Raw genomic sequence first — 24,713 nt, forward strand, 5'->3', positions numbered from 1 at the left:
GTGAAACTAAGATTATGCTTTATTCTCTATGAGAACTCTTGATCTGATCAATGTGATCTGCCTGTTGAGAACTGATTACAGCCAGGGAGACATTTGTGCATCTCGGTTTCTGTGGCAAAATTAGATGTAGTTTCCATTAAAGAGGGATTTAAATGGTGAATTGTAGAGATTATGAAAAAAGTAATTTCTTCTTATGTGGAGGATTGTTACTTGTAAACTGCAGAGCCTGAAATCTGAATCTGTTCCCAAAGTGGACCTCTTTAATTGCTTTTGCAAAAAATAAATGTGCAGGCACAGTTCCAGCTGTCTAGATGCTCACCTTTGTGTTCAGAGACCAGAATTCTCTTGCCAGGCCTCTGCTCTTTCCAATCCATATAAATACATGGTTGTTTGAGTAGGTTGGTCAGAAAAAATGCAATATCAAAACCTGTTGTATTTGATATTTCTTTTTTTTATTCACTTGTATTTTTGGCTTCTGGAGTCAGATGAGTGTTCTAGGAACATTATGTTCTCTGTCACTTTTTTTAAATTGTTTGTTTGTTTTAAGCATTTAATCCCTTTGCTCATTAAAACTAGGCAAGAAGGATCTTTGAGAGAGAAGAAAATATGTCTGGAATATATTCAAACTATTTGAAGCTTTTTACCTTATGAATTTGGAAATTACCTATAACCTCTGACATCCAAGACCTTTCTCTAATCGTATCTGACTGGTTACTCCAAGCTCAAGAGTGGTTCATTCCCTCACGCAGGAGATCAAGCAAAAGTAGTAGGAAGCCTGCATAGATGAACAAGGAGCTTCTGACTAAACTCAGGCATAGGAAGGAAGTGTACAAAAGGTGGAAGCAGGGACAGGTCACACTGTCTTAAGTGTGTAGAAAGTAAGAAAGCCAAAGTCTATCTGGAATTGAATCTGGTGAGGTATAAGAAAGGCTTCTACAGGGACATCAGGAGTAAAGAAAATGAGACCGCTGCTGAGTGGGGATAGGAGACCTAGTGACAAAGGACAAGGGGAAGGCCAAGGTACTCAATGCCACCTTTGCTTTGGTTTTTACTTGTAAGACTTGCCTTCAGGAATCCCAGGTTCCTGAGATGCCTAGGAAAGTCTGTAATGAGGAAGACCTACGCTTGGTGGAAGAGGATCAGCTTAGGAACATTTAAACAAATGGACATAAAGAAGCTCAGAGGACTTAGTAGGATGCACCCCCAAGTGCTGACTCATGTAATTGTGAGGCCATTCTCGTTATACTTGAAAGGTCGTGGTGCTAAGGGTAGTTTCCTGAGGAATGGAAGAGAACAGATGTCACTCCTGCCTTAAAGAAGGGCAGGGAGGATGCAGGGAACATGCCGGCCAACCTCACCTCAGTCCCTGGGAAGGTGATGGAGCAGATAATCCTAGAAACCATTTCCAAACATAGAGTGGCTAAGAAGGTAATGGGAAGTAGTTAACCTGGATTTGGGAAGGGGAAATAATTTCTGATGAGCTTGCTGTATTTTACTCTCCTTTTGAGCAGGTGAATTGGAGTAGATGATCACCACAGGTCCCTTGCAGTGTGAACTCCTCTGTGAGATTAGAGCACACTTAAGTAGACTGCACTGGATCCTTGTGTCTGAAATAGATGAGGCATGAGTATGGGTGTTCTGCACCCACGAATGCTTATTGGTCACCCAGGGACAGTCCATGCAGTGAATACTGAGTGATTATTTCATGTTGGATAGCATGGACTGGAAGACATAACTCGTGCAGATGGCCTGCTTTGTGTAAGGTCCATGCTTTGCCTCCTCATGTTGACTTAGAGTAAAACAAGAGTATTGCAATGTTATGTTTTGCTGAAAGAACAGAGATGTGGTTGATTCCACTTTCAGGTAAGGGGACAGGTTAAGCTCTTGAAGCAAAACGATACTGTGCCTTGGAGAATCAGTTACTGTTCCTCTGGTTTTCTCTAGTTTAAAATCACTGTTTCAAAGATAATTCCACTAGTATTGCTTGAAACGTGGGAGTCTAAACATTGCAGAGAGCAAACAGTGGGTCTGAGTAATGTCCTAAAGAGGACGATTGGGAGAAGCTGGTTCATAAGAAATATGTTTAGTTGTACATAAATCCAGTTGAGAATTATTTTTGCTGGGTTACAAGTTGTGTTTCTGTTCATTACCCAGCACCGATGGTATTCATTTTCATGCTGGGGGAGTAACCTTAAACACTACCGTAAGTAAAGGATTGTAATTCAGAATGAAAGTTACAGAATCAAACCTGTCTTTTGAGGTGTCCTTGTCGTAGAAACCACATGGCAGATAGTACAACTTTATAGTATTTTCATTTAATAATTCCAAGTAAAATTTCCTAGCCTTTACGTATTAGCGCTTAGGAAATACTGCATTTAATCTTGTTGGCTGAATGTTCTTGAGTGGTAGTACTTGTTCAGCTCTTTAAAACTGTTTTGCATAATCCTTCTTTTTCAGTTGCTTAGAAAAATAGGTGAAGGGCTAAATCAGCTGGCAAAGTGTGTTGTCCAATACTCTCTGACCAGGTTCTTCTAGATGTTCCACATGAGGAAGGCATAATGCTTTAGTACCAAAGTTACTTATTTGAAGATATTTGATGTTACGTGGGATTTTGATGTAGAAAAGTGATACAGCAATATACTGAAACTGCAACAGAAACACAATATAGCAATTGTATATATAGTTGAATCACAACATGAACATAATTCCCTTTACTGATCTCCATAGCATGCTCACCATCGCGGTGCTGGGTGACCCCAGTCACCAGGAAGGAACTCATGGGTTGATGCAAGCTCAAGCCCATTGCTCTCTGCAAGCTGATGTTGCTGGGTGTTCCATTTTTATACTGTACGTTGGGCTGAGCCACATACCCACACCCCCGTGCTGGTGTGGCTGGCTCATGAAGAGAATACTTCTTATTGGTTATTTTAGGGAAGGCCATTTACATAACCATTTGACCCATTCAACTAATCCACCTGGTTATCTACAGCAAAAAGTCATCTGGTCCCATTGGTGTTGGGATCAGTTCAACTTCTTTGATGACAGATGTGGTCACTTTCAAAATTATTTTCTGACCTTCATGAGCACACCACCCCTGTCTGTCTTCTCTGAGCCTTCTTCCACTGAAGGAGTTCATTGACCAGTCACAGAATGAAAGTGTGGCATTGTAAGAATGTGCTACATATTAAAGAATATGCCATTCAAAGAAAGGAAAAACCAAATTTAAGACTGCATCTTCACTTGGGCTTCTTAATGGTATATTTTACCAGGCCTGTTGTGATAGGACAGGGGGTAATGGTTTTAAAATAAAGGAGGGTAGACTTAGAATAGACAGAAGTTAGACATTTTTTCCAATGAGGGTGGTGGAACACTGGCACAGGTTGCCCAGAGAGGTGGTGGATGCCCCATCCCTAGAAACGTTCAAGGCCAGGTTGGACGGGGCTCTGAGCAACCTGATCTGGTTGGAGATGTCCCTGCTCCTTGCAGGGGGGTTGGACTAGATGATCTTTACAGGTCCCTTCCAACCATAACCATTCTATGATTCTGTATCTGGTTTTGTTTTGCTGACATGGTTTTGTTTTGGGTTTTGTTTGTTGGGTTTTTTTCCCCCTAATTTCTCAAGTGTCCTTTGAGCGTACCTTTGTTGGTTTAATAGGAGACTGTTTTGATGTTTTCTTCCCTCTTGCCTAATGAGGTATGGCAGAGAAATGAGGAGGATTCTGCTGCATTATTTTAGCAGTCTTGGGTTGGGAATGAAATGTGCTCATTGATGCCAACTGTGAAGATCTGATTTCTGCAGAGGCTTGTCTCCTCCTTTTTCTGCCAGCACAGATGAGTTGGTTTGTGTGGGTTTTTTTTCCTGCCTCTGCTGAAGTGGGAGAATTGTCTTGCCCAAGTGTGGCCTTCCCTGTGCTCATGAGATTCTCGCCTCCGTTAACACTGTTGGATAATGTGACAGGAAGAGATGGAGGGAGGGGAAGCCTTTGCTTCTCTGTGCATCAGGTAGAAACTGGCAACAGCTGAACTTTTTGAGCTGTGTTACAGAGAACATGCTGTATCTTTTATAGGAAATCAGAACCACGGCTGCAGTTGACCCTATCTCTTATTTACTTTACATCATAGAATAGCTGAGCTTTGCAAGCTCCCTGTTTTCCTTTGTTCTCGTCCCTCTGCATGCGCTGGAGTGTACCTGTAGTATCTGCGATGGTGTTATATGTGAAGGTTAGTTGCTAGCACGCTTACAGCATCACTAAGCTACTGATTTTTCTCTGTTGTATCTGTTGGAGCTACTGGCCAGTTTAATCTCTGATACGATAAAGAAAATAACTGGAAATAGGTTCTTGGTGTTCAGGCTGTAACACAGTTTGTCTTTATAGCACATTTTGTCTTTATAACTGGGGTTCCTTCATAGGTGAACTGAAAATTCTTCTGTTTTCAAAGGAAAAAAAGGAAAATGACTTCATAAAGCTATGACTGGCAGGAAGTGTTGGGTCTGTTCCAGTTATGCCAATCAGTTAAACTGTGAGCGTGCAGGAGGTGGGAAAGGGGACGTAGCTCACAGCATGCTCTTCCAACTGCTACAATCAAACTGTTGGGCCCATCTGCTTGAGGAGATCAGTGATCTAGGCTGAGGCACGTAATCATTGCCCCACATACTGGAAACTACACATAGCCAGATTTCAGGATGACTAAGTTACTGTATTTCAGTGATGGGCAGCATCAGGAAAACTTGGAGAAATGAAGGAATTATTGATCTAGAATATACCCTGGGAGGGAGAAGAGGATGTAATCTTGATAGTACATTTCAAATGAAAGACACTTCAATCTGGACTGCAGTGGAAGGGAAGAAGATGCAAGAGAGAGAAGAATGGCAATGAAAAATTAAATAAAGTACAAACTGAAAAACTGCAAAGGCTGACATAGGTGAGGCTTTCTTTCCATTTATGTCAGATGCTGCTTGCTCAAAATTTCACCCCAGAAGTCTGCTGCTTTTCCTGCCCTCTTACCTGGTCCCTAGCGGAAGTCATAGGTGCAAGGGAAGTGGCAACAGAGACACCACACCAGCCACACAGCATAGCACGTTGTTTTTGTAATCCCCTTGTTCTGGATGAGAATGTTTGTGTATAGTTCAATACAAATATTTCTGGAAGACTTTTAAATAAGAAATGGGAAGAGCTCAGAGCATACACTGCAGGTTATGTCTGAACTGGAACAGGTAAAGCTGCTTTCGTATTTACCTAACTGTTCCTGCATTTTTAGAGGCCACTGAGGAGACAGTCTCATTCCTCTCTGCACCAAAGGTGGATCTACAGCTTTCCTAGGGGAGACTTAGCAAAGAGTGAAAAGTCAGGCAGATCAGAAGAATCTGGCACAGGAGGGACTGGAGAGCCCTCATGAAGCAAAGCTGCTGTGGGTGACAGCCCCGGTTCAGTAACATACTTCCCATCCTTGCACCTCCTCAGTTCTATAAAGTAAGGTGGGTTTAAAAACTCCCCTTTTTTTTTTTTTGACAAAATTCCACCTTTCTGACCTTCAATAGTATCCAAAGGAGTGCAGCTATGTTCATCTTTCACCCATGAAAGACCAAAAAGGATCTGGTTCCTTCGTAACTTGTTTCACAGTGAAGGTGCTTTGTGAAGTGCTACGGACCCAGCAATTAAACCGGGGAGGGAAAGCTGACTAGGGAGAGTCAAAGATCACTGGTGAAGAGGTGAGGGGTGGATATTTACATCAACTGCGTTGCTAATGAAGCTGCAGTTGAGACAATGACTGTTCTGTTGAGGTACTGTCAGTGAAACAGAAGGTTGTGTGTCAATGAGTACGATGTACGTGACTTGCTGAACATGAAGCATTTATTTATGTGAGCAATACATCAACAAGTGGCAAAGTTACACACTAAGTTTAGGTAGAAATATATTCCTCCCCCCCACCCCTGCACACCAGGGCAAGAACTCTTTCAGTCCAAATGTGGGATTAACGACAGCTACAGCACACCGTGCACTAAAACTTGCTTCCTGCAATCACCCATGTTGAAGTCTCACCTGAAGATCCAGATTTTATGTACACAAACAGTTAACAATAATGACCAATATTTCGTTACCTGCCCACAACTGTAGGTTACTAAAGAGCATTTACTCTGCACTGTTTTTTCTCTCAAGTTAAAGAATTAAAGTGCATAGCAGCAGCTGTGTCCAGTTGCTCAGTGGAGGAACTCGCCACCATCTCCGTGTTCCATTTACTTAACAAAAATCTGTGAAGACTTCTGAGCACTGCCACCAGTACATCAACTGATACAGAACACGTGTGGACCAGTTCTAGTGCAGACCCATACTGTTTTGTGCTACAAATTAAGGAAGCTTGTTACATGCGTATGGGGGACTACAATTCATATGACTTGTTTACATGTATACAAAATAAATTGAACTCTGTTGTCATTAGGGACTCAGGCCCACCTGAGGAGTCTGTAGAACTCATCCAACTTCCACTGAAGCTTGAAATGCAGTCATACTGCTAGACAAATATCAGGGCTGTTGTTAGTCTTTTAGCCAAAAAAAAAAAATAGATTAGTAACTGTACAGTAGGTAAAAAGCAGTCTTTTAAAAAAAAATTACAGAAGTTACAGAAAAGGCTGTAGTAAAGTGCCTAGCACGAATATAAAGAACAGGAGAATCAGTGTACGTGGACAAACAACATTGCAACCGTGCTCCCCTTACCTCTTCACAAATTCTCCCGCATGCATTGTAACAGCATCAATGCTCAATGACAATATGGCAAAAAAAGACTTTTTTTTTTTTTTTTTCCACTTTGCTATATAAAATATTAGAGAGCTTAAAGCCAAGAATATAGTCACATCAGAAATTATACTTTGGAGCATGATTAGCTCACTTTTGTCCATGTTCTATACAGCGAGAACTGCCAGGAACCCTCAAAAGCCTGTGGACAGTGCTCTTCACAGAGGCACAGCTCATACCCATCCTGAGAGCCCCTCTGGCTCAGATCTGCTGAACGTCTACCTCTGAGCTACCCTCGTTTCTCTTTTCCCTTTGCCTCCCTTCACCAGCATGCAACTCCCACACCTCCATCAGTTTTCTGCTAAAGGGACAGCCTCTGGCTACATCAAAACTGCAGGTTATTCAGGGCTATTGTGCTTTCGAAGTGGGACTTCTGAGACATGGAGATGCCAGGCATTTCTCGATCCTGTATCCCCATCCTTTCTCTACACTGATCCCCAGCCTTACTGAGAACTCTCAGAGCCCTGGACGCAGTCAGGGAGGCTGACATCTGCACTACAGTGATCCACTTCCATTTTGCGTTTTGCTGGGGAAGAAACCTGTATTTTGTCTTTATGAAAAAACACGGAGCAAGTTACATAGAAGCTTTTTTTACTCCGTATTTTCAAATGCATGCTCCATGACAAACCACCCTGTGACTAACTGTGTAAAAAACAAGACTATACAGATAGATAGAGAACTTGAAGTGTTAAAAAATATATTTTCCCTCTCCCCCTTACCCCTTGACAAGTCAGCTTTTAAACAAACACTAATACGAGGTAAGCTGATTGATAGAACAACACCGAATAAATAGCTGCAAAAAACTTTTGGTTGCTAGATGTCTGCAGGCATCATGTAAACTGTATGCTACCTTCATGCTAGTTTAAAAAAAGTGTTCTATATCAAGGGCTCCATACTCCGGCACTTCTGGCAAGAAACAGATGTTTTCAGGCTGGTAAAATTTTGAGATTAAAAAAAAAAAGTAAAAGAAATAATAAATTTCTCCTCACTCAAAAAAAAAAAAAAACCACCACATTTGTGCTCCAACAGCTATCACTGAAGTTGTAAACCCAGGAAAGACAAATTTCAAAGAAGTTACCTGCCTGTAGAAGAGTTAATGATAAGATTTTTACTTTTAGAAATCTGTCACATTTAGTCCCGCTGCCAGTTTTCTAAACAAACTGGCATCTTCACACTGTGAACCAACCTGCTAAGTGACTCAGGTTTGAGAACAGAAGTACTTTTCTGCTTCAACTGAACTGAGCTTAGCCTGAGAGGTTTTCACTTTTTTTTTGGACTAATGTTTTTATCTAGCCACCTAGAAAGCATAACCAAGTTCCTCCTAATGTTGTTTTCAGAGTAACAATTTGCATTTAAATGTAAACACCGGTACCATAAATGTAGTGTATACAAAAGGCACAAGACAATTAGATTTCTGTTGCTGAAATTTCCTTGACTTGTCTGAAAGTTGATAATGTATCTTTTACTAGCTGGCCAGTAAACTTTGATCCTAAGCAAGCTGCTACCTCCTAACTTAATTGAAGGGGGTCTCCTATGTGCAGCAGCTTGGCTTTTTGGTATTGCAATCAAACGTCTCTTGTCCTGTAAACGCAAATATCACAGTAAGTCTCCTTGATTGTACATGATATTCGTTAAGTTATGCAGTAAGAAAGGCAGTGTCTTAAAGAACAAGTGAAAAAAGGAATCTGAGACAACTATCAATTAAGAAGAAACTAGGATTTTGAAAGATGGGACCCTCAGAAACACAGATTGGTGAAAAGCCAAAATTTTGGATCAGTGAAGCGCTAACACTCATTTCCCAAAGGGGATAATGGCTCCAAACAGGACAATAAAATCTCCATTTCATAGCACTGTCCTGTGCAGCTCCCATCAAAATCCCCAGCTGGCCAGCTTCATAAATGTATTATCCATCTGAACGCAGGCTTTTTATCACTCCACTTACCAGTGACCCACTGTAGCATTCAATTAACAAAGGAGGTTTTTTCCCCCCTTCTCATCTTTTCAAACTATTGGCAGTGCACATATGAGGGAAAACAGAGCTTTTGCAATAAAGTTTTCCAAAAATTGTCCAAAAATAGTCAGACACTTCACTTGGGTCTCCTTATCTCCAAAAATTGCTTATCAAGTGCTCAAAAGAAAATATAGTCCATCAAGCCACTAAATTATTTGTAATCAACACTGGCTGTTCTCCCAGTTCATAAATCCGGTAGTGCAAAAATTTTATTTTAAAGCAAACTCCTTATAGCAATTTGAATTAACAGGTGAATTTTCAAAACTAAGGCAAGAACATGGACAGATATGTAAGGAAGTCCCATTTTTCTTGTGCTGAATATTGAAGTAAAACCAGCCATTGAATTTTTACAATAGTAAACTCAGACCCCCCCCCTTTTTTCCCATTTTCTAATAATCAGAATCATTCTTCGCCATTCAAAACCAGTAATTTTAAAGCTGAAACATTCTTTATATGGTTCAGAAGTAGTATGTTTAGTTTAATGTTTCAAGCAGTGACATGGAGACAGCTAATCATCTGTCAGCTTGTTTTCTGAGCACATCCACACAGGAGCAGACAGGAGCAGCTGGCCAAAAGGGCTGATTGATACTTGGAAGAATGCATCTTCCTTCCAATGACAGCTTTTTCTTGAACTGGAAAAGAACATTAATCACAAAATACATTATTAGAATGGAAGAATACCTAAAAATTAAGTTACTGCAACAGGTCTCATCAACTCAAAGGGGAAAGTGAACAACAGCTGAATGAAAACCCCGCCCTGCAGAAGCACACAGTAAAGACTGTTCACAGTTAGGTTATTAACCCATGTCAGGATGACAGTGATTAAAAACTGACTACACAGTAAGCAGGTCACCAGTTTTTAAAATGAAGTGAGTTATTTTTTAGAGTATTTCCAGGTACCAACATCATTAAAAAACAATTCTCTGTAACATTAGTGTAAATCACATCTGTAATTCTCTGTAATTACTCCTCTGATTAACTATAAAGGATTACAGGATATAGGATACTGAACACAACCTTGGTTGGGACAGAAATCCAAATTAACACTGGCAGGGGTAGTGGGAAGTATTTTTCACGTCAAAGATGAAATGAGTTGGTTTTGTTGTTGTGATTTCAGCATCTTTAATAAAGTATTCTACTCACTCCCTAGAACAAATATAACTCAGATACTGGCAATAAAGGAATGAAGTTAAACACAAAGTAGTTTAAAAAAAAAAAAGTAAAAACATTTTTATATAAGGGCTCTTATTCCAGCAACTGTATGTCAGATACAGAGAGAGAGATGTACACACAGAGTAATGTAGCTTTTTTTGTTACATCTCCAGAAGGTCTTCTAAGTCCCACATAGAAACATATCAGGCAAAGCTAATGGTACAACCAAACTGGCACTGACGCTCATGCCAGAGATATCATCAGTCCTTAGCTACTGCCCTTTTGAGACATGCATGCATTGGTCTGAGGCAAAAATGACTTTCAGAAGCCCCTTTACATGGCTTTACACTTACTCTTTGGAACATAACCTCCTCTGAAAGTGGCCTCTTTAAAAAGCTGCACTTCAAAATGGATGCTCACAAAAAGAAACAACAAAAAACCCCAAAGCAAACAAACAACTCCCCCAAAACCCAGAGGGTGGGGTAATCAGACTGCAAACACAAATCTGGTTTTTACTTTCTCAAACTGGACTTAATAGAAAAAAAGAAACAAAAACCAAAAAAGAGCACGAGATGTTTATCAAGCTAAACAACTTGAAAAAAAACCAAAACAAAACAACACTTTCAGCATCTTGAGAACAATCACAGACCATGTTTGACATTCAGAATAATCTCAGTGACAAAGTTCCATAAAATGTACATGCTGGTCAAAGAAAGATTAAAGCTTAAAAGTTATTACATAAGTAAATAAAGTGTTAGGACTTTTGAAAGTACAACTCCAACCTCACAAAACTAGTTGCAATTAATGGTATTTCTGTAACGTAATGCAAAACCCTGATTCTTTAAAGCCTGTCTCCAATGCTTTACTCTTCAGTAGTGATGACATGCAAGACATTAAACTAACTTAAGCTGCATAATTTATTCTTTTACAGAAACTGTTTTTCTGTTGAACCATCTGATGGATTAAACAAGGCAGAAACATGGCACTTTACATTTTGAATGAAGGGTTAGAAATGAGATTTTTTAGATTCTATTAAAAGAAACCTACACAGAGCAGTGAAAATTGCAGACACCAGCTGAGTTTCATTCGCTCATATTTTAACTGTTCATTTGACACCCACATTTTCAACACTTTAACACTTCACACCGTCACAAAGTTTGCAGATGCAGCTATATCCAGAACCGTCTGTGTCTTCATTCACCACTTAACACAAAACCAGAATGTAAGGGTCAAGAATTTTCTAGTTTCTCTGATGAATCCAACTGAACTTCTGGGACCTTTTTGGTACAAGCTACAGGCCACCTGTCGGTATCTGCACACCTACCATTTTTATAATCTGCCTTGACAGTTCAAGACCATGCCTGATGGGTCTAGTAACAATCACTGCAGTTCTCTGATCGCTTTCCAGGCCTTCCACTTGCTCCAGGAGTGACTGAGAGCAGCCTGACAGCCATGACAGCATGCCCTGGAGTCATGTCACACACAAACGAAGGACATCCACTTGAGACACTTTTTCAGGATGACTGAAAGAGTGCTTCCAATAGCAGAGATGGAAATGACCTTGCTGGAATGACTCCTCCAATATTGCTGAAAAATCGTAAATTATTTGGTATGCTGAAATTCTTAGGGTTGGTTAAAGTCCAATTTTTAATCCAGCTTTAAATAAGAAATAGCTTATTTCTGTAAGCTTTGGCGGAGTTAGAAATCTTCAAATATGAAAGCGAAGATGATGATCGACTGTGTTCATTCCCCCCAACCCAATTACGAAGGTCTCCTGCTATGTACATAACAGAATTTACTAGCTGCTTCTCAAACCTGTCTTCTGAGAAGTCTATGTTGCAAGATACCAATGCAAGAAATAAAAAAAAAATCTCAGCTGTTTTTGACAATAGGTGATTAAATGCTCAGGAAGTCATATGGACACCTTTTGCCTTCAGTAGGCAGCACTTTATTATTATTGAATAGGATGCAGCTCAGCACCTGACACAGAAGAACAGGCTGCTAATAGCTTGCATATTAGAATAAGTCTTTTCTCCTTCGTCATCTGATAGACCTTTACCTCCTTTCACAGACCAAGCTATAATCTTTGTGTTCAGTGTTAAGAACTAACTTCATTTACAAATATTTGCTGGACAGCTTGAATAGCCACAATTTCATTATGTCTCTAAAGAAAGGGAATAATAATAGTATTTTGGAACCTTACCTAAAAGCAACGGGTATAAAGGTTAAACTATTTTGCAAACATGACGCATCAAGAAATAAAAGGTTTAGTTTAAAGCTATGAATTCATGTGCTACTACCTCAGGGTAAAAAAATAAATAAATAAATTGAAGAAAATAAAACAGGTAGGAACTGCTTCAGTAATTTTCTTCTGTGCATTCTTCAAGTGGTAAGGAATTACGGAATAACATATTAAGTACAGAGAATATTGACATACCTTTCCTTATATATTCAGATGTTTCTTTTAAGGGAAATTAGGTTTCATTTTCCATGGTTAATGCAGGATTGCTCATACCTTTAAAGACAAAAAATGATATTTTGAGAGGAAAAGGTCTCATGTCTATTTCAGCAAATAACACAACCCTTAATTAACAATCCATCTTAATGTCATTCCACTATTACCAAATCTATTCCTATCCTGTGTCCGTTACATGGCTTTTCAATAGCTGCAACAAGGTGTCATCATATTCAGGCACAAGGAATCTGTCAACAAAAGAATTATCAGGCTCAGACAATGAGTACCTACTGGTGTTAGTGTTCTCAGTATCTCTTGGTCAGGCTTAACTGGGAAGGACACAGCAGCTAGAACTTCCTACAAACGTGCATTTAAAATAAGTTTCATGAATAACAAAAGCCAAGTGACCTTGGTCATTTTTACATGGTATCATCCAAAACTCATTTATTACAAAATGAATAATTGCAGCATAAATCAATTCCTTACCAACTTTGCCCTTTTCAGCCTTTGCACTAGTTTCTGACCAAGACGGTGTATCCGTAAGAAGGTGGCTCTGGGAATCGCGCAACGGCTTTGCAGGAAACAGGTGGTTCTCACTGTAATGGCAATAAAAAGAACATTGTAGTAAACTGCAGTAATTTTTCACTATCTTACCGCACATTACAGTTTGTCATACGTAGTATTTTCTCTACCTTAACTTGCTTCTTTTCTGATGAATCACTACACTTTTATCATTACATAGACTACACCGTAGTTGTCACAGATGCAAGTGCAATTTAAAAAGCAATTCCCTAGCACAGAACAGGGAAACATTCTGATTTTTCCTTGACTGCTATTTATATATTAATACACGTACTTCAGTTCCAAATGCACTCTGTCCATATACATATCCCACTACAACAAACCTCCCATGATAAATAGTGGAGACAACATCTCCAAAATCTCTTGACTAATAAACACTATGGATCACTGGGGTAAGATTTAAACCGTCAATATAACAGCTAGCTGAAACGTAATGTATTTCTTTTATGAGTAAAAGATTGTCAATAGGATTCCATTATAATTTCTTAGTCACATAATCAAGTTTACTATCCTTATTACACTCTTCATTACATAAATGTTGCAAAAAAGTTACAGTATAAAATACTAAGCTATTATTTAGTTTAAGGAGCATCTGTATGCTTCTCACACTTAAAAAATATCACATCTGTGAAGAATAAGAATTAGCAATCTGTTATTAGCAAAAACAAAACATGTGCATTTAACATGCAGCTTCCTGTGCTTTGGCTCAAGTGCTGAGGCCTGGAATTCCCTCATGCGAAGCATTTTTCATTGTATATGAAGAAGCCGGCCTCCCTCAAAAGCCTTGCAAGGTGATGCACCCGTACCACAGGCAGGCTGACTGTCTCATAGGTATGCAGAACAGAATGTTGCTCATAATGAATATCGGGCAGGTGTGGAAAATTCAGGTCCTGGGATGCCATGGAACTGCGGCAAAGCACATCAGGGGGAAAAAATCCCCACTTATTTCCATGAATATAAGTGTAAGTCTGACGATTAGCTGAATTACAGTTTATCTGTTTAAAATTTGTCTAGTATTTCTTAATAGGAGACTCTTCATTTGCTTACCACTTTTAAGTATTTTATATATGGTTCCATTTATATGTGCACTGGAAAAAAAAATAAACTATTTGAAATAAGAAACAAAAAGCAGATTACTTTTTGGATGTTGAATTATGACCACCAGGTGTGGAAGCTTGCTCAGGATCCTGATTGACAAGGCAAGTTGGGAAGGAGCAACCATCCCCTAGACTGAAAAATCCAGCATTAGTATCAAACATAGAAAAAACCGCTTCCAAGAACTGTTTTCTTCTAAAGTGAATATTACCATATCTTATTTCAAAAAACTACCTCCCCAACCCCTGTGGATCCTGATTATTCAACAGTTTCAACAAATGAAGCATTACAAACTGAGCATACCTTGAAAACACAGGCAGCAACCAGTATTTCTTCTCATCACCAAACACCTGCCTTAGGTTTTTGCTGAAGCCCAAGCTAAAGCCATTCTTGTCTGTTCTATGACGAAATATGGGAGCTCTGAATACCTCTTAAAAGAAAAACCAAATTAGATTTCTTCACAAGATAGCACATTTAAGTTCCACATTGGTATTTGAGCAATTATGCTGATGACACCACCATCCAAGAGGAAAGGCTGTGCTGTCCAAATGACTGAGGAAGGGAGTCCACTCATGAAAGCCAAAGCCAGTGCTACACGGTCACTGTGCGTGCAGAGGAAGTCCTATGGCTGAGGAAGGGTGGAAGTCTCCACTCTCCTCCATAATCAAAGCAACAAAGAGCGAGGAACTCACTTTTTAAGGAGGCATGATATGCTACATAAAGATTTCAGCAGGTGACTATACCACAGAGAGTGTTCAAGGAAGAAAAAACTAAATAAAGTGTTTACTACAGAAAGAGTAATGGAAAAGAAGAGAAGCTTAACCCACTTAAGTAGCAAGACTAGCTTTTCACACCCCGGAGTATGAAGATTCTGTGTGTTTTCACAGCTGCATAATGAAAGCACTTTACTCGTAGACCCAGATTATTCCCCATGGATGTCCAACCTACATTTCTGCAGAAGGGAGCTAAATATAGCTTCAAGTGTTGTGAAGTGCCTGAAGCAGAAAACTCATTCACTTTCCACCAAGTGACTGATAGCCATTTAATTCCCTTAACTGGCTATATATAGAGGGCAAACTATGTCCTGATGTCCTGACAGTACAGCTCACACAAACCATGCTGGAACCATGCAGAGATCGACCTTCTGCAGTAAAACTTGAGCTAGGAACTGCTGGAAATGACCTTCAACATGTCATATGCATTAGTTATAACATGTTTTAAAGAAGCAGGGAGGGAAAATAGAGATACCCTTTTAGATTTCCATGCTAGGCTAGGAAATCAGCTCCCAGGACAATTTAAGTAAGCACCCACACTTAAAGCTGTCATGGCTGCATGTTCAGGGTTTCACAGATTGAGCAATTTCCCAAAGTAAAATGGCAAGAAGAGACAAACTGATCTTTTTGAGTACATTAAGGGTGCAGAAAATATGGTGTATTACCTGTACGGAATTCAATTTGTTTTAAAAACACAAAATGTTGAATTAGAAGTGTACCTTTGAACATTACGGTTCCCTTTGAATAAATTTTATTTTCCACTAAAATGATAAGAACAGTTTATAAACAGAATACTTAATTACTTCCATTCATTTAAGCATTGTTAATAAAACTTTTCTGCACTTACAACTAAATTGAATAAATTTTTCCCAATATTCATTTCTAAGTAGATAATTTTTCAGAATACTGAAGAAACCCACAAACCCTAGAGAAACTTGAAGTAAACAAGCTTTCTTCCAGTGATGTATATTCAAAGTTTTCCACTAATCATCTACGTATCAGTGAATCCCAAGAGAATGGGAAAAAAAAAACAGATCAATCCATTGGCTTACTTGAATTCAGCTTATATCAACAGAGAAGCATTTAGAGATGTAGACATTTTAATGATTATATTGCAAATTGGTATTATTACAGTCCAGGGTATAGTATAGAACAGGCACACAAATCTTCTGTATCTCCTTTTATTTATTTATTTTTTAAGATTTGTAAGCAGACAAATATGCATCCAAGTGGTGGGAATCCTGCTTTAACACTGACATTCAATGCAGTTCTACAAACACTCCCATAGTAGAGGCACAGGCCATCTTCTTTGAGGTTTTAAAAATTAACTCTGAACACAGAGTCCTTTCTATGCGTCTATGATTATGGGGCAGACAGGACTCACAATTGTGAAACTGCCCTCCAAATTTATTTGTTTGTTTACTACTAAACATTGAAGCACTGCCTTAAAGTCTGTATCAGACATCAGCTCTTGGTGCTCACTCATGTTGATCAAAACTAACAACACTAGGGCCACCATCAGCCTGCCTTCCAGATTATTTTTTTTTGTCTTCTTGCCTCCAGTACAGGCAAAGTTTTTGAATTAATAACTATACTTTTCAGAGCTTTTAAACAAAATTGTAGCTGAATTGAACAGAGGAACTTTGGTTCTGCTGGGGGCATGGGTGGGAATGAAGCACTGGAGCCACTGCCCTGACTGAGACACCACACCAGAGGACTTTGACCTGGGGGCTGGCAAATGCCAAACAAGAAGCACTTGTGCAAGCACGCATTAGTGTGTCTAACATTTATTACAAAGTGATCTCAATTTTTTTTTTAATTTAGTCATTTTTTGTTAACAAGCTGTGGATGGGAAGAAGTGGGACATTAATAGCTTGGCCCCTTGGGGCAGGAGGAAAACGGTCAGAATTTCCAGGGAGCAGCAGAGCTGAGGAGTCAGTACTGGACACTGCCAGATCTGGGCACTTCTAACCAGAATCCAAGGAATCTGTATAGGATTGCCCGTTTTTTCCACTACCTCCATACAAATAATATACATTCATTATTTATTTTTTGCTGTTAAACACAGAAGCATTAAATCTACTTACCTAATGTAGACTTATTCTTGCTGACAAGCCAACAGTGATACCCAAAGAGAGAAGACAGACTGACAGAAAACATAGCTGCAGCAAAGAATAAAAACATGATGTGGAACTTGGCTTGAGTATCAGGAAGGCCATTCTAAAAATTAAAAAAAAAAAAAAAAGCCATTAAAATAGGGGAAATAGCTGTTTAATTTGATTATTAATAATCCTCTATTCAGCCAAATCAAATTCAGTGCAGACACAAATGTACCACACAAGGGTCTGAATAAAGTTAAAAAAAATGGGCCCTTTCTTGAGAAAGTATAATTACTGACAAGAAGAACCTGCAAACTGTCTGAACTTTGAACTGCCTTTTAGAGAACAACAATTTGCCTTCACAAAAATTATCTTGTTTAAACAGCCTTTTCAGAATACTCATATAATAGCATAAATAATGCACATCTAAGAAGGTAATATCCTAAGCTGTGAACCCAGATAATAATAATTAAAATACTAGAAAACTTCTCTGAAGCTTTTTCATAGAATAGTATTAAAGAAGTTAACAAAACCTATCTATATTTTAAATTCCCTTGTAAAATGTTTCCTAAATAATTGCATACTTGTTCTATGCAGCTTCAAAATAATGTAGGAATAAGTGACATTTCATAACCTATGATAAACAGAATAAAAAAGGGTTATGGTTATTAGATAAACTTTTGTACCCCACATTAGGAGATACTAAATTACTATGTAAAGCCCTGCATCTTAGATTTCTTCCACAGTAGCAAGTTCATATGCTTAAAGATAGTATGTAGATTACTTACTGTCCAAAACTTGATAAAATACTGCAAATCCGTTGCAGCAATGAAAAGGCAATACAGTAGAGAGTAAGCCAAGAAGAGAAGAAAAAATTTGTAATTGGAGAATCCTACACAGTTGTTCACCCTGATAAAAAAAAAAAAAAAAGGTAAAAATAAAAATGGAATGTAAAAAGTTCTGTTCTTTGCTTTCACCCAATTTAAAATTAAATATACTTACTCTTAAAAAGTCAGTATCAGCATGTAAACCAAGTTTTGCTTCCTATCTGTGATGCCCCAAGCTACTGAAATGTATTTAGCTGCAACTCCCAAATTAGTGTAGAAATTCTAACCAAAACAACAAACAACAACAACAAACCCAAAGAACTTAACCAGCTAATACACTTTCAATAGTTTACTGAAATTCAGTTTTGACTTATGGTATGAAATATGTTCCCAGTATATCCAATGAACATGTGACCGCAGTTCCAGTTACTTTTCTAGCTTGCAGCTGAGTTTCCATGTTTTACCCCTAGGCATACTGCACATAACCACTGGCACGGTTACAAGCCAAGATTCTGAATCTTGATTGAATTTTGTGAGAACAAAAGCATTCTCATTTAATTCACACTCTCCTTCATTAAGTATTACTGTAAACTTTTTCAGTAAGATTCTCAAACTTAAGAGTATTCAGAGGAGATCCCTAAAAATATTTACATTTATATAAAATAATGAGGGAAATACTACTGCTGAGTAAACAGAAAATGTTCCATATCAGTGACAACAATGACAGCAAATAAAAAAGATTAGGAGCATTTAAATACACATCCAAATGTTAAAATAAATATAATTTTAACATTTTTACTTAGGTGCTTCAAGTTCATCTGTTTCCCATTTTTAAAGAATTTATACATGATAATGAGCAACTAGTGCACACTATCATCAGAGAGACATAACGAGGGTACACTTCGCAGCTTCCCATTACAGGCAATATATAAGTATTATGAATTTTAGAGGTCTATTAAACATGTACTGATGTACAGTACAGTACAAATGAAACATTCTGGAGTGCCCATGGACAGTTTCTCTCTATATGAGTTGTTTTTTTTTAAAAAAAAAAAAAAAATCTATTTGATATTCCTGTCAGAAAGATCAGCTAATTAAGAGAAGACTACATCCATGAAAGCACTTGTACGTCAAAAAATAAGAAGGCGTGCCAAGTCTCAACTTTAGCTTCTTCCAGAAGTACAGGACAAGTTATTGCCACTGTTCTCTCTAGGGAGACAGTGATGGTAATGGCAGGATACACAGTAATCAGAATAGGGTAAAATCTTAAAATACCAAATAAGCTTTCAGTGTACACTACTGTTACCCATCCTCAGGGTGGACAGGGGGTTTCTTAGTTTTGTTATTCTTTTTGTTTTTACAAAACATGCCACCTTGGCTAAACATTAAATTCAGCATCGCCATTTAAACTTGCTGTAATACTAAGCATCTATATTAACTACAATTAAGGACTCACAAGAGATTGTTCTAATTGAAAAAAAAAACAAAACAAAACAAAAAAACAAACAACAAATCAACCCAAAATACATGTTTCTAAGATCATCATGATTCTTACTGGAAAGTAAATTTACAATTTTCCACTGTGAAGTATCTTCATTAAATATGTCAAAGTTAGCAATTCTAACATAAACTGCAAGCAATTCTGATGCAAGGTTTCTATGATAATCCTACTTCACTTTCATGGTATTTGTTTTATGATAGTTTTTACTTTATGACATTGTTTAGTGAGAAAAGACATATCAAGCGAAATGTTATTCACCAGAGATTAAATTTACTGAATCAAAGACAGATTTATTTCTCATTGTTCTTTTGCAATACTGCATATGGTACATACAGAAAAAACCCCTTTCATTAATTATCCCACTCTCTAGAGTTTTAACAAAGCCCCAGACTGAGGAGTTCTTACTGGAAAAGAACAGTTCATCAAAAGATTAAAGAGAACACCAGGGTTTTCTAATTATGCTATTTGGACATGTAGTATCAAATCATAAGACTCAGGAATGGTGGTTAGATTTAAAGCCTAACATTTTGAGGAAGAGTAAAACTGATAAATGTACAGATAACTTGCTAAATAATTGTGTGCTACTGCAGTGAAACATCAATACGAAAGAACATTCCAGGTTAAAATTTAGATTACACATAATATTTACAACAATTAGTTTTGAAGGACAAATAAGAGATATTCTTTCTATCTCAAGAGTTAGTTTACTGAAAATACCAGGCAAAAAAATAACTTACAAGGCACTGAAGTTGAAGCAGCTCAGTTAACAAAAAGCATCACAGAGTTAAGGAAATGCTAAATTCTTCTCAGCTGACTCAAAAGACAAAGCAGAGACATTTCAAATGGTTCCCAAGGTGTTGCTAATACACCTTGTTAATATTAGAGTAGTTATATACAAATTATATTTTTGGTGCTGCAAGGCATCGCATTTCTGCTTGTGGCTCCATCTACAGTATGGGTAGCAGGAGCACTAGAACAGAAATCACTAATGCTTTTTTTTCTGCATCACTTAAACCTTTTGGAGTCGTTAGAGGGCAATTAGCATTAAATATTTCCGTTTGTCACAGCACTGCCATTAGTGCAGGAGAGAGAGACAAAATAAAGCCTCTCAAAAAGCAGAAAACAGCTGACCTGGGGCTAGGACATGATTACCACCTTACCACCTCTGCCTTCCTAATGTTTCATCTTACCTTCCCTGGGTTATTGTTACCTGTCCTCTCTCCAGAAATCCTTCTCCTAGCAGAATATTCAAAAAATCCCAATATGAAAAGCAAAGCATGTTTTCAGAGGGGCTAAACCCCACCCATTATACTGGTTTGGACCCTTACTTTTGTCGGTAAAATAGCTATGTGGTATTTCCCAAAGACCCCTTGAACATGGGTCTGTAAAGGAAACCATAAAGTTAGATCAGCATCTGTGCACTACTTCAAAACTGTTGTCATTTCCACATGGTTAATTTTTTCACAGTGAGCAAGGAACTGTGAGCATCCACTCAACTTAGGAAAAATAAATCAAGGCAATACCTCTTTTTCTAGTGCATTTCTGTTACTTGGAACACAAAAGGGACAATTCTCCATCAAGTAGCGTCACACACCTTTCAAGTAGCGTCACACACCTTTCAAGTACCTTCTCCATTGATTTTTTTTTTTGCATCCATTGCTTATTAGATTAACAATAAGCAATGTAAATACTCTCTCAAACCGCGTATGTTTATGTTGTTTGGTTATGAAGAGTCTGCAAACAGGTAAAATAAGCAAATGCTACTGAGAGGAAAATGGAGTTTATTTTTCTAGAAGTCTATGCCCCAGTGAAATACTACTTCACTGCCCCTGAAGTGCTCAGTTTATGACTTGTTATTTGATGCAATGTATTTTTATTCTGAAACTGGTTTACATGAAGGACATCTTCATGTATTATCCTAAGGCAGGACAACTCAAAAAATCCCAAACAGACCATAAAGCTTATGAGAAAAGTGTATATAATACTGAATAATAACAGTAATATTGAGAGTTTCCACTGATATTTCATAAGGAATAGCCTGACAGCTATTTTTCTTATTGCTTTCTACAAGACAGCTATAAGAAGGCTGAAAAAAGTAAACAGCCTTTTTTCTTATACGAAATTTTTTTCCATATTCAACACTTATCTGTTTGTGTTTTGTTTGTTTGTTTAAGAAGCGCACTACTAAGACTAAGCATCATCAAGTTTCACATACTGATATACCTACAGCAAAAAAAAAATATGTCAAAAGTAACTCTACTCTGTATTGTTAAATATTCCTTTCAATTGTATCTAACATGCAGCTGCAGAGTAAGAGGAGATTCCTTAGTCATACTGCATTATGTCAGAGGCTGTAGTCAGGATCAAGACAAACAGGAGGAGCCCAAGTCCTCTTACTCGGGACAAAATAATTATCTTTAATCATTTCCAGAAGATACCTGCCAAACTGACATAAAATTAATTACACATCCTGTCTACCCACTGGTTCCATGGGCTGCTGAGAAAAGACAGGAAAACAAAACCTCTGTTCAGGCTGACACAGCAGCAAAGGGTGGGAGCGAGCAGGCAGAAAAAAAAAATGAAAGAAAACAAAGAATCCATAAAACTAAAAGAGGCAAATTGCTGTTTCCAGTAAGCCCACTTAAGCTGTCCTGGGAACTTCAGTAAGCGGAACAAGGTACAACCCTTCCCTCCAGTTTTTAACCTAGGACAGTATTTCATCATTCAATGCAACTAAGCCATAGCAATAGTCAAACTCAAAGCCCATGAAGAAAAGATGCAATTCTTAAAAGAAATTTTCTTACTGACCAGAAGTCTGCCTCATCCTAACTGTAAAAACGTGGAGTTACCTAACTCAAAAGTCTAAGAAAAATTATATGTTAACTTCTTTCCACATCTCACAACTCAGAAAAAAAGGGCATACAGTAAATAACTCCAATGGTCCTGCAAGACCAGTAACTTCACATAAGCATCGAACTCTACGAATAGTGAAGCATCACCTTCACAACAGGCCCCTCAGGAGTTTATTTCACCAAATCAGAAATTAGGAAAATAAAGTCAACAGTACACTCACCAAGGGCAATGATGATCCATTTTCAAAATACATCTTAAAAATCCCAACAGAATTCCAAGCATCACAAAAAGCAAAAGAAAAACAGAAGTTAGATGCACTGTTACACGTCAGATTTAAATTATCCACATACAGATTAAGCACTACCCATATGTACTGTTGGTTACCTAATCTATTTAACAAAGATGTCTATTTGAATTCACATAATACAAGTTTACCTACAAGTAAAGTGCAGGCAACCCAAACTCAAAATGCTTGTTTTGTCAAGAGCCTAGTGATTTAAGAAAAGGCAATCTATAATTTCAACTTTAGGATTTGGTTCTCATTCTGAATATGTTTTTCAACTGTTGTTTATTCCCTGACAGAGACTTAGAAACTGGGTTAATTCAATTATTATATACTTGGAAATCAATTTAGTTGCATCACTAAGTACATTACTTGCTTTTCTAGAAATATATGCAGATGCACAGGAGGTTTTTAAGAACTTACCTCATACGAAAAATCCCAAACATTTTTGGAATTAATCACTCCTCATAATAAAACATGCACAAGAAAATCAGATATAATCGAGGCAAGTGAATTTTAACAAGGTAAGGACAAAATTAAGGTATTCTGCAAAATATATTAACTAATAACATTCTGCAAATTTCACCGACATTTCATAAGATGACATGGGTCACCCTTTTTCTCTACCCTGCTTAGACATGAGAAAGTTCCTATCTTACATTGCAACCACCATCCCATACAACACAACCAAGATCCTCTTTCTGCCTCAACTCAGTTACTCTTTCAGTGCCTCTACTGTTTTGCTGAACAAAATGGAAAGTCTTCTCTGCCTCACAATCATGTTGGAAGGTTTAATGTATTATCAGCTGAAGAGTATTTAGAACAGCCTTAAAGCTAAAAATAAATCAACTTTTGAGGAAGCCCCTTCTCTTAAAGTTAGAATTTAAATCGCTGGGGGCAAGAGTGGACAAACACACAGATACCCAAGCTAACTGGAGAAAGATCAGAGAGAAGAAGAGCTGAAAGAAAGACTCCTGGGGAATATGGAGTGAACTTCATTTTGTGTTAGACAAACAAAAACTTTATTTTACAGCTTCAGTTAGAAATGTGGATGTTTGGTTGTTTCTTTCTTTCTTTAAATAAAAATAATCTGCAAGTTATCCAGTGAAAAATAGGATACTAAGTTTATTACCTCGGATAAGATGTAAGTGACATCATGATTAGATTGAGGTGGGTAGTGATCTTTATTCAGATTCTAACAAAAGAAGCAAATTTTTGTTTATCAGCTGTTTTTGGTTACTCAAGGAAAGTTATTAATTAAGAATCATAATTTTTAACCATTATGTAACGAATGTGGAAGACTACATAATCCTTGTTGGCATCAAGAAAACCATCAAATGAATTAGAGTAAGCTACAGGCTTCCTTATAAATAAATAAATTTAAAAACCCTAAACATGGAAAAAATCTAAAGAATAAAAAAGTTTATTTGCCAAAACATTAAACCTGAAAAATCTAAGCATAAAAAATTTAAAAGCTTCTGTGTCATGAAAAAAAATTCATTTATTCAGGAAACCACTTATTTAAAACATTTTCTTACTTGTCGCATACAGAACAGTGATGGCAACGATCTGGTTTTACAAGATGGCATCTGTCACAGTATCTGATTGCTAAAGAAAAAAGTTCCAAGATTAGATCTCAATGTACAGTTGCACATTTTGATTCCTGAAGTCTGCTCAAAAGTAAATACCAGCAGCTCAGCCCAGCAGAACCCTCAGGAAAGTATTTCAGCATGATCAGAAGCAGCTGCAAATACTGAAGCATTCTTTAAGTATTTGCAATGCTGAATCTAGTAGAGCGAACTCGAAAAGCTCGGTTTTTGCAGTCTCTGCTAATCATGCTAATCAGGGTTTTTTCTTCCAAACCTCTCAGCTCTGCAAAACAACCAACGAACCAACAAAGCCCACAAAACCCTCGCTAGACTGGAAAACCTTTAAAGACTGTTTAACAATATAGCTATTTTAAACTATTATTCTAACAGCTTTAGTTTACTATATGAGATTATCTCTTGCATTTGCTTAGCTCGCCAGCATTCACAAACTTACAACATCAGTAGGTTATAATTAACTCTTTGCTTGGAAGAACTTTTGTTCTTGCAACTGAACAACCAGCAAGTAAAACAGTAACAGTTTCTTACTGTGATCTATCTAGCTATACATGACATGCAGATAGCGATTAATTTTTTTTTTTAATCTATGAAAGAAGAAATCTATGCAGTTAAAGACTTCTAGAGCCTCTCTGCAGTTTGTTTGTATTACAAGCTATTTGTTAATGTCAGTTTGCAAACATTTAT

General features: G+C 37.7%; 1 protein-coding gene across 1 annotated transcript in view; it reads right to left on the reverse strand.

Moving 5' to 3' along the window:
- Window positions 1-5,830: 5,830 nt before the first annotated feature.
- ZDHHC2 (zDHHC palmitoyltransferase 2) overlaps window positions 5,831-24,713 on the reverse strand; it is a 37,510-nt gene continuing 18,627 nt past the window's right edge. The window contains exons 5-13 of the mRNA XM_086747368.1: window positions 23,961-24,030; window positions 22,360-22,392; window positions 17,747-17,867; window positions 16,947-17,079; window positions 14,390-14,516; window positions 14,129-14,221; window positions 12,896-13,005; window positions 12,392-12,469; window positions 5,831-9,434 (exon numbers count right to left, since the gene is read on the reverse strand). Coding sequence (XP_086603494.1) covers window positions 12,429-12,469; window positions 12,896-13,005; window positions 14,129-14,221; window positions 14,390-14,516; window positions 16,947-17,079; window positions 17,747-17,867; window positions 22,360-22,392; window positions 23,961-24,030 — 728 coding nt within the window. The 3' untranslated portion in view covers window positions 5,831-9,434; window positions 12,392-12,428. The remainder of the gene's footprint in view (window positions 9,435-12,391; window positions 12,470-12,895; window positions 13,006-14,128; window positions 14,222-14,389; window positions 14,517-16,946; window positions 17,080-17,746; window positions 17,868-22,359; window positions 22,393-23,960; window positions 24,031-24,713) is intronic.

Source organism: Chlamydotis macqueenii, chromosome 4, assembly GCF_036417535.1.
Source record: "Chlamydotis macqueenii isolate bChlMac1 chromosome 4, bChlMac1.mat, whole genome shotgun sequence".
NCBI lineage: Eukaryota > Metazoa > Chordata > Aves > Otidiformes > Otididae > Chlamydotis > Chlamydotis macqueenii.